General features: G+C 51.9%; 1 protein-coding gene across 6 annotated transcripts in view; it reads right to left on the bottom strand.

Moving 5' to 3' along the window:
* Nucleotides 1–5,675: 5,675 nt before the first annotated feature.
* PNKD (PNKD metallo-beta-lactamase domain containing) overlaps nucleotides 5,676–22,890 on the bottom strand; it is a 78,804-nt gene continuing 61,589 nt past the window's right edge. For 3 of the 6 annotated variants that reach the window (XM_045367697.2, XM_015432086.3, XM_015432087.3), the window contains 8 exons: nucleotides 12,471–12,586; nucleotides 12,239–12,351; nucleotides 11,614–11,672; nucleotides 10,772–10,864; nucleotides 10,251–10,414; nucleotides 8,831–8,917; nucleotides 7,897–8,012; nucleotides 5,676–7,659 (listed from right to left, as the gene is read on the bottom strand). In XM_045367697.2, coding sequence (XP_045223632.1) covers nucleotides 7,486–7,659; nucleotides 7,897–8,012; nucleotides 8,831–8,917; nucleotides 10,251–10,414; nucleotides 10,772–10,864; nucleotides 11,614–11,672; nucleotides 12,239–12,351; nucleotides 12,471–12,586 — 922 coding nt within the window. In that variant the 3' untranslated portion in view covers nucleotides 5,676–7,485. Of the gene's footprint in view, nucleotides 7,660–7,896; nucleotides 8,013–8,830; nucleotides 8,918–10,250; nucleotides 10,415–10,771; nucleotides 10,865–11,613; nucleotides 11,673–12,238; nucleotides 12,352–12,469; nucleotides 12,587–12,998; nucleotides 13,117–16,124; nucleotides 16,200–20,747; nucleotides 20,906–22,890 lie in introns of those variants that run through there. The other 3 variants (XR_012421469.1, XM_065526072.1, XR_012421468.1) reach the window with 3 other exon arrangements.

Below are 22,890 nucleotides of genomic sequence, written 5' to 3'. Positions count from 1 at the left end.
GGGCCTGAAGCAATCCTCCCGCCTGTCTCCCAAGTATCTGAGAATACATGCTTGTACCACCATGCCAGACCCTCACTGCTCCTTGGTTAGGTCCCCCGCTAGCTGCTTGAGGCTCCTGCCTGCCTGTCCTCAAAGCCTCCCCACCTCGTGGGAACTCATGTTCTCAACTCTCTTCGCACACCCCTCTGCCACCAATTCCATCCTCTCGGTGCTGGCTGTCTTCTGCCAGTGGCTAGGGGTGAAACAGTTTGGCAAAGTAGATTGCAGGACTAATGGCCAGTTTATTGTCTGCTTTTTAACTCTTGGCAAGAGATCTATTTAGAAATGGTGTTGGCCTGGCACAGTGGCTCAAGCCTGTAATCACAACATTTTGGGAGGCTGAGGCAGGAGGATCGTTTGAGCCCAGGAGTTGGAGACCAGCCTGAGCACACAGCAAGACCCTGTCTCTACAGAAAATTTTTAAAAAATTATCTGGGCTGGGTGCGGTGCCTCACACCTGTAATCTCAGCACTTTGGGAGGCTGAGGTGGGTGGATCATTTGAGGTCAGGAGTTTGAGACTAGCCTGGCCAATATGGTGAAACCCCATCTCCACTAAAAATACAAAACTTAGCCAGGAGCAGTAGCAGGTGCCTGTAATTCCAGCTACTTGGGAGGCTGAGGCATGAGAATCGCTTGAACTCAGGAGGCAGAGGTTGCAGTGAGCTGAGATCTGGCCACTGAGCTCCAGCCTGGGTGACAGAGTGAGACTCAGTCTCAGTAAATACATACATAAATTAAAATTTAAAAATTATCTGGGCATGGTGGCATGTGCCTATAGTCCCAGGTACTCAGTGGCTGAAGTGGAAGGATCTCTTGAGCCCAGTAGTTCAAGGCTGCAGTGAGCAGTGATTGCGTTACTGCACTCCAGCCTGGACGGAGGGAGACCCCGTCTCTAAAAGTAAAAAAGCATTGTAATGCGCTTTAGGCCAGTGTAGGAACACTCTGGAGCAGGATGACATACCTGCTGTGTGGCGCGGGGTAGGTTGCCCTCTCTAAGCCTGTGAGGTAGACAGGTGCCTGGCCGCTTGGGTCAGTATCTGCTGAACAACTCCTAACCTGGAGCGGGCTGGCTCTGTGCCAAGCTCTGTAGGTAGTAACTCATTAATCCTCACAATAAGCTTCGAGGCGGGGTGTGGTGGCTCAAGCCTGTAATCCCAGCACTTTGGGAGGCCGAGACGGGCAGATCACGAGGTCAGGAGATCGAGACCATCCTGGCTAACATGGTGAAACTCTGTCTCTACTAAAAAAAAATACAAAAAACTAGCCGGGCGAGGTGGCGGGTGCCTGTAGTCCCAGCTACTCGGGAGGCTGAGGCAGGAGAATGGTGTGAACCCGGGAAGCGGAGCTTACAGTGAGCTGAGATCCAGCCACTGCACTCCAGCCTGGGCGACAGAGCGAGACTCAGTCTCAAAAAAAAAATACAATAAGCTTCGAAAGCTCGGTAGGTTTCAATAAGCTCTGTAGTATCACCCCATTTGACAGATGAGAAACCAAGGCACAGAACGGTTAAGTAACTTGCCCAAGTTATTCATGGCAAGTGTGGACTTCAAACCATATGGGCTGCCTCCAGAGTCCATGTTCTTTTTTTTTTTTTCAGACGAAGTCTCACGCTGCTGCCAGGCCGGAGTGCAGTGGTGTGATCTCAGCTCACTGCAGCCTCCAACTCCCTGGTTCAAGCGATTCTCCTGCCTCAGCTTCCCAAGTAGCTGGGATTATAGGCATGCACCACCATGCCCAGCTAATTTTTAGTAGAGACAGTGTTTCACCATGTTGGCCAGGATGGTCTCGATCTCCTGACCTTGTGATCCACCCACCTCGGCCTCCCAAAGTGCTGGGATTATAGGTGTGAGCCACCGCGCCTGGCCAAGAGTACATGTTCTTAATCTGTTTATTCAACTGCTCCTGGCAGACTAACCCTAAGTTTATCGATAACAGTAAAAAGAAGGAGAGGCTGCTGTTAACACCTCTGTGCATCTCATTTAGTTCTCTACAAGGAGGCTCAGTGATCCTGAGTCACCCATCCAGTGTTACACACAGCCAATTAGAGCAGAACCTGTGTTTGTATCTTGATCAGTCCAATTTCAAGTGCTCTGTTTCTACCACCTTGTCCAGCATTTGGCCCAAGCCTAGTGTTTATGGACCACTGGTGTTAGGTTCCCACTTTTTTCAAAGGCTCCACCTGTGGGCAGGGCTTTGGAGGAGTAAAACCGCCCCCCGACACACACATGTTCATGCACACACAGGGTTTTCTTTTTTTTTTTTTTTTTTTGAGACAGAGTCTCGCTCTGTCGCCCGGGCTGGAGTGCAGTGGCCGGATCTCAGCTCACTGCAAGCTCCGCCTCCCGGGTTCACGCCATTCTCCTGCCTCAGCCTCCCGAGTAGCTGGGACTACAGGCGCCCACCACCGCGCCCGGCTAATTTTTTGTATTTTTTAGTAGAGACGGGGTTTCACCGTGTTAACCAGGATGGTCTCGATCTCCTGACCTCGTGATCCGCCCGTCTCGGCCTCCCAAAGTGCTGGGATTACAGGCGTGAGCCACCGCGCCCGGCCAACACACAGGGTTTTCACGTTCGTTTCTTCAACTTCTTCCCTGGACCACCTAAGCCTGGCCAGTTATCCCCCCTCTTTCTCCTTTTCTGCACCTTCTAGCAAAGAGAGCTAGTCTGGGATCCAGGAAAAAAAATTTACAAATGAACTACTTGCTGGTTATTTTTAAAACTACATATTATTCAAGCACCTTTGAGGTCATGTGTCTACCTCCATTTCCTCTCTGTAATTAATCATAGAGCCAGAAACCTGACACATAATTTTTTTTTTTTTTTTTTGAGATGGAGTTTCACTCTGCCACCAGACTGGAGTGCAATGGTACGGTCTTGGCTCACTGCAACCTCTGCCTCCCAGGTTCGAGCAATTCTCCTGCCTCAGCCTCCTGAGTAGCTGGGATTACAGGCGCGCACCACCATGCCCAACTAATTTTTGTACTTTTAGTGGAGATGGGGTTTCACCATGTTGGCTAGGCTGGTCTCAAACTCCTGACTTTGTGATCTGCCCACCTCGGACTCCCAAAGTGCTGGGATTACTGGTGTGAGCCACCACGCCCGGCCCCCTTTTTTTTCTTTTTGAGACAGGGTCTCACTCTGTCACCCAGGCTGGAGTGTGCAGTGGTGCCATCTCAGCTCACTGCAACCTCCGCCTCCTGAGTTCAAGCGATTCTCCTGTCTCAGCTTCCTGAGTAGCTGAGACTACAGGTGTGCACCACCACACCCAGCTAATTTTTGTATTTTTAGTAGAGATGGGATTTCCCCACATTGGCCAGACTGGTCTCAGACTCTTGACCTGAAAGTGATCCGACTGCCTCGGCCTCTCGAAGTGTTGGGATTACAGGTGTGAGCCACCACGCCTGACCTCCCCCTCCTCACTTTCAGTCCACCATAGTTCAGCTGGATCTGACACTGGCCTTCTGAGTGTGGTCAAATGAGACCTAGCCTGGCCAGTCAGAGAAGCCCATTCCCCTAACTCCTAGGACTGGTTCAGGGTTGGGCACACGACCCCAGCTGGATCAGTGAAACTCAAGTCTTAGAACTATTGGAGGCTCCACTAGTTTTGATGAAGTTGCAGCCTAGAAAGCTGGAACTTCTAGAGACCATCTTTCTACTTCAGGGAGAAAGCCTGACAGAGAATGATACCAATGCTGAAGAAAGCAGAGCTGAACAGATATTCCCATTGAGTCCCTGGATTCAGCCATGCCTGACGCCACCACGACATCATCCCACACTTCTCAATTTCATGAGCTGGTAAATTCTCCTTTTGGTTTCAGCTACTTTGAGTATTTATCTCTTGCACCTAAAAGGTTCTGCCTCATTGTCCTCTCCATTGGAAGGTGAAGAAACTGAGGTCAGGGAAATGACTTTCTCAAGGTCACTTGGCTACTGAATGACAGAGCTGGAACTGGAGTCCAGGTCTGTAAGGCCAGTGACACCTGCTGTTTGGCAAGAAGCATGTGGTCTGGTTGTTACTGCTCAGTGCCACTCCAGGAGAGGCATGTGCCCATCATTCAGTACAGATGGCCCAGCGGGAGGATGCCCCCAGCCCCAGAGAACCATCAGCAGGTGCCCCTCAAAGCTGGGCATACCCAGAATGACCTGCATACTCCAGGGCCTGGCCCTGTGGTTTGTCTGCCCAATATAGCGGTGACTCACACATCAGAGCACATAGAAACACCTTCTTCAGGAAGGTGAAGACACAGTCCATGGCTCCAACCCCAGTTCAGGTGCAGCCCCAATCCAAGACAGCTGGGCCCAGTGCCAAGGTCGTTGGCCTGGGGTGAAGGGCACCTAAGCGGGGAGGCTGAACTGTGGCCAGGGTGGGACCTCTGTGCCTTTGGCTGGCCCCAAGGAAGTGTGGAGCTGAGCCAGCGCTTCCTGGTCATCACCATTCCAAGGCTACCTTCAGGAGCTTTGCTATAGCCAAGTGAAATAGGAGAATCTTAATCTTCTATTTCAATAAATATCTTTAATCTTTTTTTTTTTTTTTTGAGACAGAGTCCCACTCTGTCGCCCAGGCTGGAGTGCACTGGCGCAATCTCAGCTCACTGCAGCCTCTGCCTCCCAAATTCAAGCGATTCTCTTGCCTCAGCCTCCTGAGTAGTTGGGACTATAGGCGCATGCTACCCCGCCCGGCTAATTTTTGTATTTTTAGTAGAGATGGGGTTTCACCATGTTGGCCAGGATGGTCTCAATCTCCTGACCTCATGATTTGCCTGCCTCGGCCTCCCAAAGTGCTGGGATTACAGGCATAAGCCACCACGCCCGCCCCTTTAATCATTTTTATGAACTGAAAACCAGTGTCACTTGTCAAAAATAAATACTGACCCCAAAGATAAATACAATGAAAACAAAATGATGTTGTTAAAGCTTAACTAGAGACACCTGCCCAACTAAAGTATGAATCTGGATCCCGGGTCTTTCTTTCCAAAGGCATTAAAGACACACTAGTGCCAAGGCCGTGTCCTTGAAGTCCGATTGATTGCTGTGCTGTGGCCATGTACAGCCACCCTACTTCAGCCAGTGGTACACTTGTGTATCTCAAGCTTTCAGAAACACTGAGATAAGCCAATCGTAAACTCTGAACAAATGCCCATGGGCCTTGGGAGGAACATATTTTAGGCGTAATTTCTCTTTTTTTTAAGTTGTTTTCTTTTTTTTTTTTTTTTGAGACAGTCTCACCCTGTTGCCCAGGCTGGAGTGCAGTGGCGCGATCTCGGCTCACTGCAACCTCCACCTCCTGGGTTCACGTCATTCTCCTGCCTCAGCCTCTTGAGTAGCTAGGATTATAGGCTCTCGCCACCACGCCTGGCTACTTTTTTGTATTTTTAGTAGAGATGGGGTTTCACTATTTTGGCCAGACTGGTCTCTAACTCCTGACCTTGTGATCCGCCCACCTCGGCCTCCCAAAGAGCTGGGATTACAGGCGTGAGCCCCCGCGCCCAGCCTTTGGGCATCATTTCTGATCAAAACTCTTTAAGTGCCTAACTGCAAGTTAGCAGGCCTGGGGCTGAGATGGGAAAACTGCGAGAAAGTTCTCTGCTGTTTTCACTCATGTAGCCACAAAGACAAGCTGTTGGATGATCAAGTCTTGGTTAAATCATTCACTCATTCAACATTTATTGAGCGCCTACTGTGTGCTAGGCACCGTGCTAGGCGCAGAAATACAGAGATGCATAAGATACAGTCCATGCCCTTAAGGATTCACAGTCTAGAAGGGGAGACAAACATGTAAACAAGTAAAATACAGTGTGATAAGTGCCACAGGAGAAGCATTGACAAAGTGCAGAGGTAGCCTGGAGGGGAGGGGCACAGGGGTTGCCTTCCTGGAGGACGGGGCCTTTGAGGGGATCATGAGAGATGAACAGGTACTTGCCAGGCAGACAAGGCAGGAGGAGCAGGGGAAGGCATTCTAGTCGGAAGAAACAGCGTGAGCGAAGGCACAGAGGCATGAAACTGCATGTCTTGCTTGGTGAGTGGGGAACTCTAACTAGTCTGGTGGTATTGCTAAAGTGCACTAGAGGCTGCGGCTGGAGAGGCGGGCAGAGGCCGGATCATGAGGGGAAACTGAGGGCAGGGGCATCTTGGAGGGTCACCAGAGGTGAGCAGAGCCCGAGAGCAGGCTTTAAAACAGTAAAAGAGGGCTCCTGGCTGACCCAAGGTACACCTGCCTGAGGACCACAGGGTTCCTCGCTGTGGCTCCAAAGGGATCTGGACCTAAGAGTAGAGGAACAGCAGAGCTGGAGGTGGAGTAAGCAGAGGGGCCGGGCCAGGCCTGGGGCCCAGAGCTGCCATGCACTCCCGTGCTCTGCTCACAGCCTTCTGATTTCCAATCTGCACATCAGAGCCCCTCCTCCCAGCTGGGTGGGGGCCAGTGGGAAATCACAAGGGAATGTGGCCGGCAAACCGCAGAGGGCCAGATGAGTGTCAGGTTACAGAATAGATCTTTACTAACTCAAAGAAGAAAACGGCTGCGGATAAAGCAGGAGAGATTAGTTAGATGGAGGAAGGCAGGCAGATGCGCCTAAGAACATGGGCCGAAGTGAGAAAACCACAGCTGCCAAAGAAGACCATGGCTGTCTCTCCCCTGGCAAGGAGGGGCCCTTTTGACCCAGGGCAGGGGCAGAGGCCAGCGGGCATGACCAGACCAGATGTACAAGAAGAGTGTGTGACCTGCAAGACTGTGGGGCTCCACACTCCAGACTCCAGTGTCTTCTTAGCTCAATGAGGAGGTTTCCTTGGCAACCAGGACCCTCCTTCTTCCAGGCTGTAGGGAGGCCACTGAGGCAGAGAGTGGCCAGCCAGCCTTCCAGTCCTTCAGTGTTCTTAGGAATGGTTCTGTCTGAAAAATGACTTTGCAGGGATGGGTGGGGCAGGGAGGCTGTGGGAGGAGGGCAGAGTCTCAGGACACCAGAGTCCAGCTGCCCCTCTGAGTGGTGCTTTTGCAAGGCATCACACTTGAGGCCACTGTGAGAGGCTGAGCTTCTTTCCCAACCCTGGATTGGGGAAGGGCAAGATGGACTCCACCTTCGTGGGCCCTCTGCCCTGGGTTCCAGGGCTACAGTGAGATGAGGCCTCCCGACGGAGAAGCTAACAGCAGCCCCCATGTCCTTGCTGCCATCCCAGGAGTAGGGAAGGAGGGGACTCTCCCAGTTGGTAGGGTCTGGAGATGTCCCGAGACCCCTCCTTTCCTCTCGCCGTTGATGAGGCAGCCTCGCGCTGTGGGGTTCCCAGCCTCCGACCGGCCCCCTTCTCTTGGCTTCACAGTCTCATCGCCTGGTGCCTCCCCTCCCCTGAGCAGTGTGGGGGATGATGCCCGCTTGGGCGCCGATGGAGGTGGTGGTGTTAGTGATGAGAAGGATGGTGAGGTGTGGGTGGCTGGGCTGGAGGCGCTGGGGGCATCACTTGCTCTTGTGCATGTCCTTCAGCCGGCGGAGCTCTTCCAGCAGCTGGGCCCGGGAGCAGTCATCATCCCCAGTGGGGCCCGGCCCCGGCCCCAGAGCCTCCTGTAGTGCCAGGCAGTGGGTCCTCAGGAATGGGTTGTAGGAGCGCTCCTCTCCCAGGGTAGACGGGCACTGTGGGCGAGAGGAACCAGGTTTGGTGGAGAGAAGCTGGGAAATGGACCCAAGACGGAGAAGCCTGACCCCACCCCTGCCGCATCCTGGAGTTCAGGAGTTCTGACTTGAGGGCCCATGGACCAAACAGGTCAGAGCTTTGGGGAGGTGCTCGCAGGCATGGGGTCAGCATGGATGGGTTCCCGTTGGGGCTGAGTGCTTGCCCACACAGCTCCTCCTGGACCCCGAGTCCCTCACCGTGCCCTTGCGCTCCAGCCGCTGCCGCTGCACCCACTGCATCTTCCTCTCCCGGGCCAGGTTCTCGGGCTCCACCACGCCTGCAAAGCCCAGGTTCTCCTCCGCATACTCATGACCTACCGACAGCCACGGGGGTGAGACGCAGAGCAGAGAGAGATTGGTGGGACGGTCAGAACAGTCTTCCCTGCCCCAGGTCCAGGCCGATGGGCACTCGACCACCAGGGACAAGGGCAGCACTTCCAGGAAAACCCCAATCTCCAGGAGCTGCTTCTCTAACTGCGGGCACAAGTCAGCCACGGGTGGAAAAGTGGCAATGGTTCCGGGGCAAAAACCACTAGACCTGGAGCTGGCAGGCCTGCATCTGGCCCTGACTCCGCCACTGCCTAGTGTGTGAGCTCAGTCTAGTCATGGCACCTCTCTGAGGCACCATTTTCTCATTTGGCAAGTGGAGAGAACACTGATGCCACCAGACACAGATGTACCTGCTGTGTTCCTGGTGCCTAGAACAGAGCGTGGTATGTGTTAGGTGCACAGAAAGCACTTGTTAAGGATTAACAGAGATCTGTGAATGTTTTCATGCACTACAAGGCAATGGTTACATGCAGAGTGCATTTACTGACTTTTCCTCAGATAAAAAAAAAAGGCTATTTTCTGTTCTGGGCTTGGGCTGTGAACAATTAGACATCTCTCTGGAATGCCCTGGGGCCTGCAGGGCTCCCAAGAGGCTGAAGGCTGGCTGGCAGGGGAAGGTAGTGTGAGAAGCAGAGGTGTTATGGAGCCAGCACTCCAGGAGGAAGGGAGGCCAGAACTCTGCCCCTACCCCTGGAGGTGTAGCTATGTCGCTTCTGGGCCAGGAACTGGGCTGGCCTGCTTTCTAGGGGAGTGAGGGGCTGGGAAGGCCCTTGGGATAGGGAGTAGTAAAGGGGTGTCTCACCAGGCCACAGCAGGGTGTCATCCCCTAGCCCCAGCACAGTGTCCAGTGAGCTCAGCATGGTCTCTGCGTTGCCCTCAAAGGTCCGTCCTGGGTGGGGGTTGGAGGGTATGTCACAAGGCGCCAGGATAACACGATACGGCATAAGGCACACCCAGACAGGTGGGAACCAGCTTGCAATGCTCTGGTTGGCCACCAACCCTGACCGTGCCCTTGCCAGGCCCACCCCAGGCATCTATTCCTTCCTTCTCACTGGGAACTGAGCCCAACTGGTCACCCCTAACCAAGCCCATCTGAGGCCTCCGTTGCACACAGTGACACCTAAAGGGAGGGGCTGCAGAACCTTCAGGTTGCAGGCCCCAGGCTTGGTAGACGCAGGGCTGCTTTCCTGCAGAACACTTCTTCGCCTAGGCTGCCCTTTGGGATTCCATGCAGCCTGGGACTTGTGATCCTCACCCACCCCCTCACCTAGCGGTTCTAAACTTTTCATAACCTAGTTCTGCCAGTCACTGTATCAGAGAACCAGGCTCCACCCAGGGGAAACTAATTCCCTGCATTCTCTCATTCTGTCCAACAGCTGGAGCAAGTCTTTTTTATTTTTGAGACAGAGTCTCATTGTTGCCCAGGCTGCAGTGCAGTGGCACAATCACAGCTCACTGCAACCTTAAATTCCTGGGCTCATCACCAAACCTGGCTAATTTTTGTATTTTTTGTAGAGACGGGGTTTCACCTCATTGCCCAAGCTGGTCTTGAACTCCTGGGCTCAAGCAGTCCACCTGCTTTGGCCTCCCAGAGTTCTGAGATTACAGGCCTGAGTCACTGCTCCTGGCCTATAGTATTTATACTATTTAATTTTTGTGTGTGTGTGTGACAGAGTCTTGCTCTGTCTTCCAGATTGGAGTGCAGTGGCGTGATCTCAGCTCACTGCAACCTCTACCTCCCAGGTTCAAGCAGTTCTCCTGCCCTCAGCCTCCCTAGTAGCTGGGATTACAGGCACGCACCACCATGCCTGGCTAATTTTTGTACTTTTAGTAGAGACGGTGTTTCACCATGTTGACCAGGCTGGTTTTGAACTCCTGACCTCAGGTGATCCTCCCACCTCAGCCTCCCAAAGTGCTGGGATTACAGGCATGAGCCACTGTGCCTGGCCTATTTTAAAATTTTTTTGTAGAGACAGTCTTGCTATTTTGCCCAGTCTGGTCTCCAACTCCTGGCCTCAAGTGATCCTCCTGCCTCAGCCTCCCAAGGCACCCCAAGGGAAGTCTCAAGGATTAAAACCAGTCTGAGTAACACAGATGGAAGTAACTGCCATGGCAACATCTGTGCTAAAACTAAGGCTTCAGTGCTCTCCATGGGACTGTGGCTGCCCTGGCTTCTGTCTCTCCCTCCTCTCCCAGTTCCTCTCTCTTTCAGGGGGACTCACCACAGCCAGAGAGGAAGAGAAGGTCCCCTGAGAAGAGGCAGGAGGGACCCTTGTAGGGCTCCCCATCCAGTAGGTAGACCAGATGGCCTTGTGTGTGGCCAGGCGTAGCCAGGGCCCGGATCTGAAGCCGTCCCACGCTGACCACATCTTGATGACACAGGGGACTGGGGAACAAGGGAGTAGGGGAGAGAAGGTACTGGATCTGTGCCATGCTGATCCCTGTCCCCATCCCAGGCCCAAGGGGCTGGGTGATTCACAAGAGGGTGGGCTCCCATACAAAAGCAGATACCCCAATGCCCAGGGTCTCACGTCCGAACACTCCCCCTTTCCTCTTTTGGGGACTAAGCCTGGATCAATTGGAGGATGGGCGGTGCCAGTCTTCAGATAGGCAGGGATTGGGCCAGGAAGGGCACTGGCAAAGATCCACCTGTTGATACCCCTGAAACACTTCACTGAAGGCTGGGAGTGGGGGAAAGGGCCCATGGAAGGGGCCTAGGACCTTGCCTAGGTCAGGGACTTACTGGGTGAGGTAGGGGATGCCGTCCTGAGGGCTCCCGTACACCCGACAGTCCCGGTGCCGCCGGCTGAGGTCACGGTTCCCTCCACTGTGGTCCCTGCAGGATGGCAGAGACAGGCAGGGGGCTTCAAGGGGCGACTGTACCTAAGCCCCCCTCTTTCCCACAGCATCTCCAGGCCTTTAGGTGCTGGGGCTGTGGCTTCTGGACTGAGCAAGTTGTCCACACCTCTAGGCCTTTGTTCAAGTTGTTCCTTTGCTCAGAACATCGCCCCCAACAACTCAAGCTGGCCAATGCCAGCTGATCTTCCTGGACTCTCAGCTCAGGTCATCATCTTTCAATTCTCCAAGTGGATCTGATCACACTGTACCTGGGCCTCCCATCCCTGTACCCTGTTGCCAACTGCTACCTGAATATTACATGCTTCTTTTGTGAAGACAAGGTCTCACTATGTTGCCCAGGTTGGGCTTGAACTCCCAACCCTCTTGCCTCCGCTGTTACATACTTTGATACAGGGCTATCTCCCCTATTGGTCTCAGAATTTCCTTGATGGAAGAGTCATAACTTTTGCCCATGCCCAGTGTGCAGTAGGTATCTAATACATGCCCATGAAATGAAAGAGAAATGACTGCCCTGCCCTCCTCTGGGGCTTCAGAAGCTCGATAAATGGAGTGGTGGGAGACTGTCCCCTTTCCTCCCTCCCCGCTGCTGTCCAGGTGACTTCACGAGGAAGGTGGGTGCCGGCCTGTACTGACTTCTTGACTTCCGGCCCCGGCCGTCCTCACTGGGCCCAGTCCTGGCAAGCCCAGCTGGACAAGGGTGGGCCAGGGAAGACGGGAGCCCCTTACCAGTGCTTGTGAGTACAGAGAATGGCGACCAAGGTGACCCCTTCCTTTTCAATGGAAGCCTGCGGGAGAGAGGAGGTTTGGAGACTGGGGAGCAGGATGCAAGGGACACTTAAAGCAGCAGGAGTCAGGAGTGTGGGTGCTGGTGGAGAGGAGAGGAGAGGATGGAGAGATGAAGCGGAGGGAGGGGATGGGGCTGGAGGGGAGAGATCCAGGAGTGTGAAGCACGGGGCACATGGAGGCAGAGGGACAGACACAGAGAAATAAGGAATGGGAGGGAAAGACAGAGAGACCCAGATACTGACAGACAGAGGTAACAGAAATAAAGAGGGTCTGAAGGGGGCCAATGGGAGTGAAAGCCAGCCTGGAAACTCACTAGACCCACAGTCCTGGGCCAACACCCCCAGCCCTCTGGCTCTGCATCCCCCACTGCTGCTCTCCCCTTCTACCCAGCCATGCCCTGTACCTCCCTCCCCCAGGCCATGTGTGTGCACGTGCACGTGTGAACATGGAGCATATGGGATATATCTCACGGGCAGACAGACAAGGGTCAGCCCTCTCTAGCAAGGGGAAACTGCCAGTCCCCAAGGTGACCCCAGGCACCCCCTGCTCCCTGCCCTCCCCTCACCTGCACAGCGCGAGGGTCTGAAGGGTCCACAGCCACAGCCAGCTGGGCCTGGGTGTCGATGATGAGGTAGCTGTAGTTGTCCGAGAGGACAGGGATGGGAAGCACCTTCACTCCTGGGGACAGAGATGGGCTGTGGGCAGGGTAATAGGCAGGGAGCCCAGGGTATGTGAAGGGGAGTATGAGGGTGGGGGCACAGAATGGGGGATGCTGGCCAGGGGCAATCAGAGCTCACCATTGAAGAGGCGGGGCTGGGTTTTCGAGTGGCCTTTAGGGTAGCGATTCCGAGCCCGGCGTAGCTGCTGTCGGTAGAAGAGGTACCCGAGCCAGGTGCGGGTGTACAGGCTGTACCTAGAGAGTGAGTGGGTGGCCTATGGTTAGCCTTTCTCCCTAGCTCCTCTAGACCCCTTCGTGATGCCTGCAGGCCCCACATCTCCATTCCTTTGGTCACCCCATGAGCCAATGCAATTCCACCCTCACTTATTAAGTGCCTACTGTTTTCCCTGCTTAGCACTCATGACAAGATGGAGAATGAGACGGACACACCTAGAACTTGCAATCTATCAGGGAGATGTGAACTGAGTAACTCACAGAAGAGAATTGGAAAGGCTGGGTGCGGTGGCTCACACCTGTAATCCCAGCTCTTTGGGAGGCCGAGGAGGGTGGATCACCTGAGGTCAGGAGTTCGAGATCAGCCTGGCCAAATGGGAAAACTCCATCTCTACTAAAAATATAAAAAGTAGCCGGGTGTGGTGGTGCACACCTGTAGTCCTAGCTACTCAGGAGGCTGAGGCAGGAGAATTGCTGAACTTCAGAGGCAGAGGTTGCAGTAAGCCAAGATCACATCACTGCACTCCAGCAGGTGAAGAGCAAGTCTCCATCTAAAAAAAAGAAAGACTTGGATCTCTTTGTTTATGTCTTTTTTAATCTAGCCCAGGGTCTAGCACCCCTGATGAAGTAACCTTTGCAGGGAAGAGGGAGTAGGAATTAGGAGGCTGAAATGAGGTAGGAAAAATATTTCAGAAAGAGCAGTGGTGGTCAAACTTTAGCATGCATCCTAATCATCGGAGGAAGGTTGGGTTAAGTGGCTCACGCCTGTAATTCCAGCACCTTGGGAGGGAAGGAGAGAGGATCACTTGAGCCCAGAAGTTCGAGACCAGCCTGGGCAACACTGTACCCTATAGGGTCTCTACAAAAAAAAAAAAAGAATAGCTGGGTGTGGTAGCACATGCCTGTGGTCCCAGCTACTCAGGTAGCTGAAGCAGGAGGATTGCTTGAGCCCAGGAAGTCGAAGCTACAGTAAGCCATGATTGCACCACTGCACTCTAGCCTGGGTGACAAAACAAGACCCCTGTCTCAAAAAAAAAAAAAAAAAAAAAAATCATCTGAGGCTGGGTGCAATATCTTACGCCTGTAATCCCAGCACTTTGCGTGGCCAAGGCAAGCGGATAACCTGAGGTCAGGAGTTTGAGACCAGCCTGACCAACATGGTGAAACCCCATCTGTACTAAAAATACAAAAATTAGCTGGGTGTGGTGGTGATGCATGCCTATAATCCCAATTATCTTTTTTGTAGATGTAGAGATGGGGTCTCAATTTGTTGCCTAGGCTGGTCTCAAACTCCTGGGCTCAACTAATCCTCTTGTCTTGGCCTTCCAAAGTGTTGGGATCACAGGTGTGAGCCACTGTGTCCAGCCTGAAATTCTCTTTTTTTTTTTTTTTTGAAACAGAGTCTTGCTCTGTTGCTCAGACTGGAGTGCAGTGGTGCAGCCTCGGCTCACTGCAACCTCTGCCTCCCAGGTTCAAGCGATTTTCCTGCCTCAGCCTCCCGAGTAGGTGGGATTATAGGTGCACACCACCATGCCTGGCTAATTTTTTGTATTTTTAGTAGAGACAGGGTTTTGCCACGTTGGCCAGGTTGGTCTCAAACTCCTGACCTTGGGTGATCCACCTGCCTCGGCCTCTCAAAGTGCTGGGATTACAGGTGTGAGCCACTGCGCCTGGCTGAGCCTGAAATACTTTTTTTTTTTTTGAGAGGGAGTCTCACTCTGTCGTCAGGCAGGGGTGCAGTGGCGTGATCTCAGCTGATTGCAACCTCTGCCTCCCAGGTTCAGGTGATTCTCCTGCCTCAGCCTCCCGAGTAGCTGGAACCACAGGTGCCCACCACCATGCCCAGCTAATTTTTGAATTTTTAGTAGAGACAGGGTTTCACCATGTTGGCCAGGATGGTCTCAATCTCTTGACCTCATGATCCACCCACCTTGGCCTCCTAAAGTGCTGGGATTACAGGCATGAGCCACCGTGCCTGACCCTGAAATTCTTTTTTTTTTTTTTTTTGAGACGGAGTCTCACTCTGTCACCCAGGCCGGAGTGCGGTGGCCGGATCTCACCTCACTGCAAGCTCCGCCTCCTGGGTTCACGCCATTCTCCTGCCTCAGCCTCCCAAGTAGCTGGGACTACAGGCGCCCACCACCACGCCCAGCTAGTTTTTTGTATTTTTTAGTAGAGACGGGGTTTCACCCTGTTAGCCAGGATGGTCTCGGTCTCCTGACCTCGTGATCTGCCCGTCTCAGCCTCCCAAAGTGCTGGGATTACAGGCTTGAGCCACCGCGCCCGGTCTGACCTTGTGTCTTGTAAGTGGAGCCTGATAGGACAGTGGGACGTGCAGGGAGCAGGAGACACATACAGTGAGTGTGCTCCGTTCCTCACTTACCATACCTGTACAGAGTCTGCAATGCCTGTGAGCACACAGATCTGGGGGACCCACAATGCATGGGAGTTCAACAGGACTCAAAGCGAGTACAAGGTGAGTGCACACCTATGACTGACCCAAGAGGCCAAGCTTTCAGTTCAAACTAGAATGTGCTTCAAGTGCACAAAGAAGACAGAAGTGTTCTAAGAAACACGAATGATCAAGGAATTCTGCTGCATCCTTTCTTGCTTTTGTGTTATTCACACACTTATTTTTTTTTTTTTTTTTTTTTTTGAGAGGGAGTCTCGCTTTGTCGCCCAGGCTGGAGTGCAGTGGCCGGATCTCAGCTCACTGCAAGCTCTGCCTCCCGGGTTTACGCCATTCTCCTGCCTCAGCCTCCCGAGTAGCTGGGACTACAGGCGCCCACCACCTCGCCCGGCTAGTTTTTTGAATTTTTAGTAGAGACGGGGTTTCACCATATTAGCCAGGATGGTCTCGATCTCCTGACCTCGTGATCCGCCCGTCTCGGCCTCCCAAAGTGCTGGGATTACAGGCTTGAGCCACCGCGCCCGGCCCTATCCACACACTTATGCTGCAAATAGCGATACAGAAAGGAAGGGGAAGATAGGGTAACCAATCCATCCTTTTCCTTTCCATCCTTCCTTATTAACTGGCAAGCCAACAGTGCTGGCAGAATGTGCACATATTAAGAATTGAAAGCCAGGCGCGGTGGCTCATGCCTGTAATCTCAGAACTTTGGGAGGCCGAGGCAGGTGGATCACGAGGTCAGGAGTTCAAGACCAGCCTGGCCAAGATGGTGAAACCCCATCTCAACTAAAACTACAAAAATTAGTTGGGCGTGGTGGCAGGTACCTGTGATCCTAGCTACTCGGGAGGCTGAGGTTGCAGTGAGCCGAGATTGCGCCACTGCACTCCAGTCTGGGTGACAGAGTGAGACTCCATCTCAAAAAAAAAAAAAAAAAAGAATTGAAGGCCGGGCGCAGTGGCACACGCCTGTAATCCCAGCTCTTTGGAAGGCAGAGGCTGGTAGATCACTTGAGGTCAGGAATTGGAGACCAGCCTGGCCAACATGGTGAAACCCCATCTCTATTAAAAGTACAAAAATTAACAGGGTGTGGTAGTGGGGACCTGTAATCCCAGCTACTCAGGAGGGTGAGGCAGGAGAATCGTTTGAACCTGGGAGGCGGAGGTTGCGGTGAGCCAAGATCACGCCATTGCACTCCAGCCTGGGCAACAACAGTGAAACTCCATCTGAAAAAAAGAAAAACAACGAACTGAAGGCCAGGTGTGGTGACTCATGCCTGTAATCCCAGCACTTTGGGAGGCGGTGACGGGAGAAGTGCTTGAGCCCAGGAGTTTGAGACCAGACTGGGCAACATGGTGAGACCCCATCTCTACTAAAAATGCAAAAATTAACCAGGCATGGTGGCACGCACCTGTGGTCCTAGCTACTTGGGAGGCTTAGGTGGGAGGATCACTTGAGCCCAGGAGGTCAAGGCTGCAGTGAGCCATGTTTGCACCACTTCACTCCACTCTGAGTGACAGAGGAGACCCTGTCCTGGTAAGAACTAAATATATATATCCATGTATAAGCTAAGAAATATTAATTATGTAGTTTCTGTGATTCTACAGGAGTTAAATGTTCTTATATTTGTATTTAAAACAAGCATTGCACAGTATTAAGCAAATGGTAAAATTCCTGCTAATAATTTAAATGCTTCTTACTTACATTCAATAGCAAATTAAAAACAACAGGTCAAAACAGATCGTACAAGAAAAAAAGCTTCATATTTTAGTATTTTTAATGACTATTTTTTCCCAACTATTTTTTTTTTTTTGAGACAGAGTCTTGCTCTGTCACCCAGGCTGGAGTGTGGTGGTGCGATCTTGGCTCACTGCAAGCGCTGCCTCACAGGTTCATGCCATTCTCCTGCCTCAGCCTCCTGAGTAGCTGGGACTACAGGCACCTGCCACCATGCCTGGCTATTTTTTTTTTTTTTTGAAGTAAAGACAGGGTTTCACCATGTTGGCCAGGATGGTCTCGATCTCTTGACCTCGTGATCCACCCGCCTTGGCCTCAGAAGTGCTGGGATTACAGACGTGAGCCATTGCGCCTGGCTGACCCTAAGTCTCTACAAGGATTGACTGTATGTGGGAGCAGGTGCAGCCGCTCTTCAGACCCCTTAGGGAAGAGCTAGCTGATTTGTCCGCAAGCAGTTGGGTGAAAACCAAGCAGGTTTCCATGGCAATTTGTAGAAATGGTTTAGGTAAAGTTTAATCACTGCACTGTCTGCTCTATGTACCCATGGGTTTATATTGACTGGCAATCTGGGCACATGATTGAAAGGCTTTGCCAACCTTTATTTGTCTTTATGTTCCTTTTTCGTAGGCCTTCTTTTTTTTGGTTTTATTTCTAAATTAGATTTGGCCAAGTTACACTTTTATTTCTTCAGCAATATTTACTGAATCCTTGCTATCGGCCAGGCACTGAACACACACTGAGCAAGGCAAACTCACTGTCTTTGTGAAGATTCTATCTAGTAGGACAGACAGCATGATTAACATTTTTTTTTTTTTTTCAAATGGACCTTCACTCTTGTTGCCCAGGCTGGAGTGCAATGGCATGATCTTGGCTCACCGCAACCTCCGCCTCCCAGGTTCAAGCAATTCTCCTGCCTCAGCCTCCCAAGTAGCTGGGATTACAGGCATGCGACAGCACACCTGGCTATTTTTGTATTTTTAGTAGAGATGGGGTTTCTTCATGTCGATCAGGCTGGTCTCGAGCTCCCAACCTCAGGTGATCCGCCTGCCTTGGCCTCCCAAAGTGCTGGGATTACTGGCATAAGCCACTGCATCCAGCCTTTTTTTTTTTTTTTTTTTTTTTAAAGAGATGGGATCTTGCTCTGTCAGCCAGGCTGGAGTGTGGTGGCTCAGTCACAGCTCACTGAAGGCTGAAATGCTGGGGTTCAAGTGATTCTTGCACCTCAGTATCCCGAGTAGCTGGGACTACAGGCATGAGCAGACATACCCAGCTAATTATTTTTGTTATTTTTTTTTTTTGAAGAGAAGATGTCTTGATTCGCTTCCAGGCTAACACTGAGAGTTTCTAATACACAAGAGCACGTTCTAACACCTGGAGACCCTAGTCAAATCACCCAAGTACGATGAGAAAGAGTGAAAGAGGATATCTGCATAATCTCAAAGTATCTGCTTCACAAAATAACCACTAATTATAAAGACCATAGAAACCTGGCTGACTCCACCTTAAGCCAGTGATCAAAGTTAATCTCACCAGTAACAATATATAGACATCATTTGCCTCTTGGTATGATGTACCAAGGAGGGCACAAGATCATTTCTGTGGTATTTGTGCCAAAAATGCAAATCTCTAATTCTTTTTTGGGACTTGCTCTGTCGCCCAAGTCAGAGTGTGGTGTTATGATCCATAGCTCACTGCAGCCTTAATCTCCTGGGCTCAAGCGATCCTCCCACCTCAGCCTCCTGAGTAGTTGGGACTACAGGTGCGTGCCAGTTAATTTTTTACATTTTTAGTAGAGATGAGGTCTCACTATGTTGCCCAGGCTCTACTCTTCAAATGTATGGACAAGACAAAAGATAGACTGAGAAACTGTCCCAGACTGGAGGAGACCAGGAGATAAATGCAACGTGGGATCCTGGACTGGATTGCAGATCAGAGAAAGGGCAACAGCAGGGAAAAATGGTGGATTTGAGTAAGCTCTGAGAGTAGTTCATAGGCTAGTATTTATGTTAATTTCTTGGTTTTGATGACTATAGTGCGATTATGAAAGATGGCAGTATTCAGGGGCGAGAGGCATATGGGAATGCTATGTAGTATTTTGACAAGTCTGAAATCATTTCAAAATGAAAAGTTGTGTTTGTCTGTTTTTAGACTGAATCTTGCTCTGTCACCCGGGCGGGGGAATGCAGGGGCATGATCTTGGCTCACTGCAACCTCCATCTCCCAGGTTTAAGTAATTCTCCTGCCTCAGCCTCCCTAGAAGCTGGGATTACAGGTGCCTGCCACCATGCCCAGCTAATTTTTATATTTTTAGTAGAGACAGGGTTTCACCGTGTTGGCCAGGCTGGTCTGGAACTCCTGACTTCAGGTGATCCTCTTGCCTTGGCCTCCCAAAGCGTAGGGATTATTGGTGTGAGCCACAGTGCCTGGCCCAAAATGAAAAGTTAAAAAATAAAATTAAATAAAATCACCCTTTCCTCTGACAGACACCACCTTGCACCAATGCCTGAGTCCCGTTCCTGTCTTTATTTCTTGCTACATGGGCTTATAGAAAGAGCAGAGGCTCTGGCAACAGAAAGATCCAGGCTCCCATCATAGCCTGGCCCCTGTTGACTCTGTGACTTTGGGCAAGTCATGAGTTTCACAGATGAGGTTCCTCATCGATAACATGGCAATGCTGTGACTTACCCCTGAAGGACTGTGCGAAGATTAAGTGCCTAAAATAAGAAAACTAATGTAAAGCACTCAGCCGAGAGCCTCGCGGGTGGAAGATGTTTAGCAATTGTTGTTTCCTTCCCAAATTCAGCCAGGCAGTCCTCCCAGCTGCTAAAGCAGGGTCATGCACATCTGGGAGGGGTGATAAGCTCCCTGCCTCCGCTTACTAAATGCTGACTACATGTGCCCAGGTTCTGTCCCTAACAAAGGACAAGATCTGTGGGGGCAGGGACTGTGCACCAAGAAGCCGCAGTAAACAAGGCCCCTCCCTGTCACTCACTGTATTTGGCAAATACTGTGCAAGATGGACACAGTGGAGACAGCAGAAACACGGCAGAAGGGGCCCTGCCTTCGGGGAGCTTGTAACGTGGGGAAAGGGAGGGCCAACAGACATTAAACCAGAAACTGGATTAGTCAGCAAACTGCCAGTTAACTATGGCTGGGGGTGGAAAAGAGTGGCCGGAAGGGAAGAGGCCCTACTATAGACAGGGTGCCCAGGGAAGGCCTCGTGCCCAGAGGGTGACATTCATGCTGGAAACTGCAAGAACGAGCCAGCGGCATGGACGGTTCTGGGTGATGTGGCACCAAGGCAGGAGGAGTGTGGAATTTTAGGAATTGCCAGGAGGCCTCGGAGTCTCTAGGCAGGGCTGGAGGGACCAACAGTGCTGGAGAAGGGGTCAGTGAGGTGGGCAGAAGCCAGGCCGTGCAGAGAGTGGAAAATGGCTGGTGGGCGTTAGAACAGGGTGCACAGGATCAGACTCCCTTTCTGAGAGCTCACTGGGCTGCTGGGTGGAGAAAAGGGGCAGGAGGTGCTGAGTCATCCAGGTGGGAGAGAGACAGGGGTCTGGACTAGAGAGGGTGCTGGAGGTGGAGAGGGTAGGGTGGCAGAGGGATGGGAGATCTGTGCCTGGCTTGGATGTGGGCTAGGGACAGGTTGCAGTCCTTGCTGGACTGAGGTCTTGATCTTTGGGCAAAGCAGGAGAAGGCAGGGCTGAGGCGGGGAAGGAGGAAGGGAAGGGGAGAACAGCCTGAGGACCTAGTGGCTCTCCCCAGCCCTGTGCCCCGCCCTGCCAAGGGCTTCCACAGGACTCTCTAAGCCACTTAGCTCAGGTGCTTCCTCCATCTGCCTGCAGAGTTGGCGAGTGACAATCCCCACAGTCAGCTCCCCGTCCTGCTCCTTCTCTTTCTGGGAAAGGGCCCCTGTCCTTGCAGTTGCATTTAGCCTTCTCCCTGGCATATGCAACCAAAACAGGATCCCTCTCAATTTTGCCATCCACTGCCCCCCATCGCAGCCTCACCTGTGGGAACAGGCCCTGGAAACTCACCTAGGGTCTCTCTACCTCCGACCCAAACTGCAAACCACAGGCAAAAAGAAGTTCCTAAAGCGCCGCATTTTGCTGAGGCTTGCACCTGCTCGAAAGTCTTCGGTGGCTCCTCACTGCTTATGAACAAATGTCCAACTTCCAGTCAGGCCTTCTGGAAACTGAGACCACAGGAGTTGCTGCCCCCTCCCTTCCTGTACTGCCCAAGGATAATCCCGTGCTCCCAAGAATGAAAGGACAGAAACCCCCTAAATGACTGCCACCAGCGAAATGTACAAATAAATTCCAACATATTCAGACCTTGGAAAACTGCACAGCAAGGGAAACACATGATCTAGAGCAACAGGTTTCAACATTCACAAAGCTCAAGCACGCATCATTATGCTGAGACATACTGCAGAGAAAACAATATGACAATATTCATTAAAAATACAAAAGCATGGCTGGGTGCGGTGGCTCACACCCGTAATCCCAGCGCTTTGGGAGGCCGAGGCAAGTGGATCACCTGAGGTCAGGAGCTGGAGACCAGCCTGACCAATATGGTGAAATCCCGTCTCTACTGAAAACACAAAAATTAGCCAGGCATGGTGGCGCATGCCTGTAATTCCAGCTACTTCAGAGGCTGAGGCAGGAGAACTGCTTGAACCTGGCAGGCAGAGGTTGCAGTGAGCCAAGATCGTGCCACTGCACTCCAGCCTGAGTGAAAGAGTGAGACTGCCTCAAAAAAAAAAAAAAAAAAAAAAAAAAAAGCATGCAAATCAATCATGTATATTTTTTGGGTTTTTTTTGTTTTTTTGTTTTTTTGTTTTTTTTTTTTGAGACGGAGTCTCGCTCTGTCGCCCAGGCTGGAGTGCAGTGGCCGGATCTCAGCTCACTGCAAGCTCCGCCTCCCGGGTTTACGCCATTCTCCTGCCTCAGCCTCCTCAGTAGCTGGGACTACAGGCGCCCGCCACCTCGCCCGGCTAGTTTTTTTGTATTTTTTTAGTAGAGAAGGGGTTTCACCGTGTTAGCCAGGATGGTCTCGATCTCCTGACCTCGTGATCTGCCCGTCTCGGCCTCCCAAAGTGCTGGGATTACAGGCTTGAGCCACCGCGCCCGGCCTTTTTTTTTTTTTTTTTTTTTTTTCTTCTTGAGACAGAGCTTTGCTCTTGTTGCCCAGGCTGGAGTGCAATGGCACGATCTCAGTTCACTGCAACCTCTGCCTCCTGGGTTCAAGTGATTCTCCTGCCTCAGCCTCCCAAAGTAACTGGGATTACAAGTGCCTGCCACCATACCCAGCTAATTTTTTTGTATTTTTAGTAGAGACGGGTTTCACTATGTTGGCCAGGCTGGTCTCGAACTCATGACCTCAAGTGATCCACCCACCTCAGCCTCCCAAAGTGCTGAGATTACAGGCATGAGCCACCATGCCCAGCCAGAACCTGTGCCCTTCTGTCTTCAATCCCCTGCTCCACCTTCCCAGGATGTCACTGCCCCATGTTATGGCCCCTGGTTTCCTAAGCCATTACCAGAGATACGGCTTCTTCTTTTGCTGGAGGCAAGAAGCAGGAACTCACTCCCCTAACCTCAGTTTCCCTTTCTGTCAAATTGAGTGCTCCCCCGCAGCCTGGACCAGTAAGTTTATGTGACTCACAAGAAAATACTGATGCTTGTTATGTGACTCACAAGAAAATACTGATGGGCCTTGGCCCATCTATATTAGAATGATCTAGGGGTGCTGGTTAAAAAAGAAGATTCTGACCTTCTTCTCTCCCTCCCTCTTCCTAGATTTTGATTCAGCAGTTCTGGGGCCAGGAACTACCCATCATCACCTCACCAAAAAGAAGATAAAGTTTCCTAATTGGTCCTCTAGGACTTAGGTGGGAGGCAGAAAAGCCATTCTGCAAGGTGGGGAGCAGCCAGCCTGGGTAAGTGGCAGCTGCCCCGAGGGACCCTCCTTGTGGGGTTACAGCTGCAGACAGTGCCAGCACCTCCAGTGTAGGGTCAAAGTGCACCTTCCACTCCTTGCCTCAGTGAGCCAGCAGTTGGTGTCTCTGGTATCTGAATGTGAGCCTCCAGCCCCATGGGAGGCCATGTGTGACAACTGGGGACAGTGAGCCACTGCCCCCCCAGATGCCCCTCCCTCTGACACACAGTGGAAAACACA

The sequence above is a fragment of the Macaca fascicularis genome, chromosome 12 (assembly GCF_037993035.2).
Source record: "Macaca fascicularis isolate 582-1 chromosome 12, T2T-MFA8v1.1".
NCBI classification, from domain to species: domain Eukaryota; kingdom Metazoa; phylum Chordata; class Mammalia; order Primates; family Cercopithecidae; genus Macaca; species Macaca fascicularis.
Note: the sequence above shows the minus strand (reverse complement) of the source record. Positions and strands in the feature narration are given on the sequence as shown.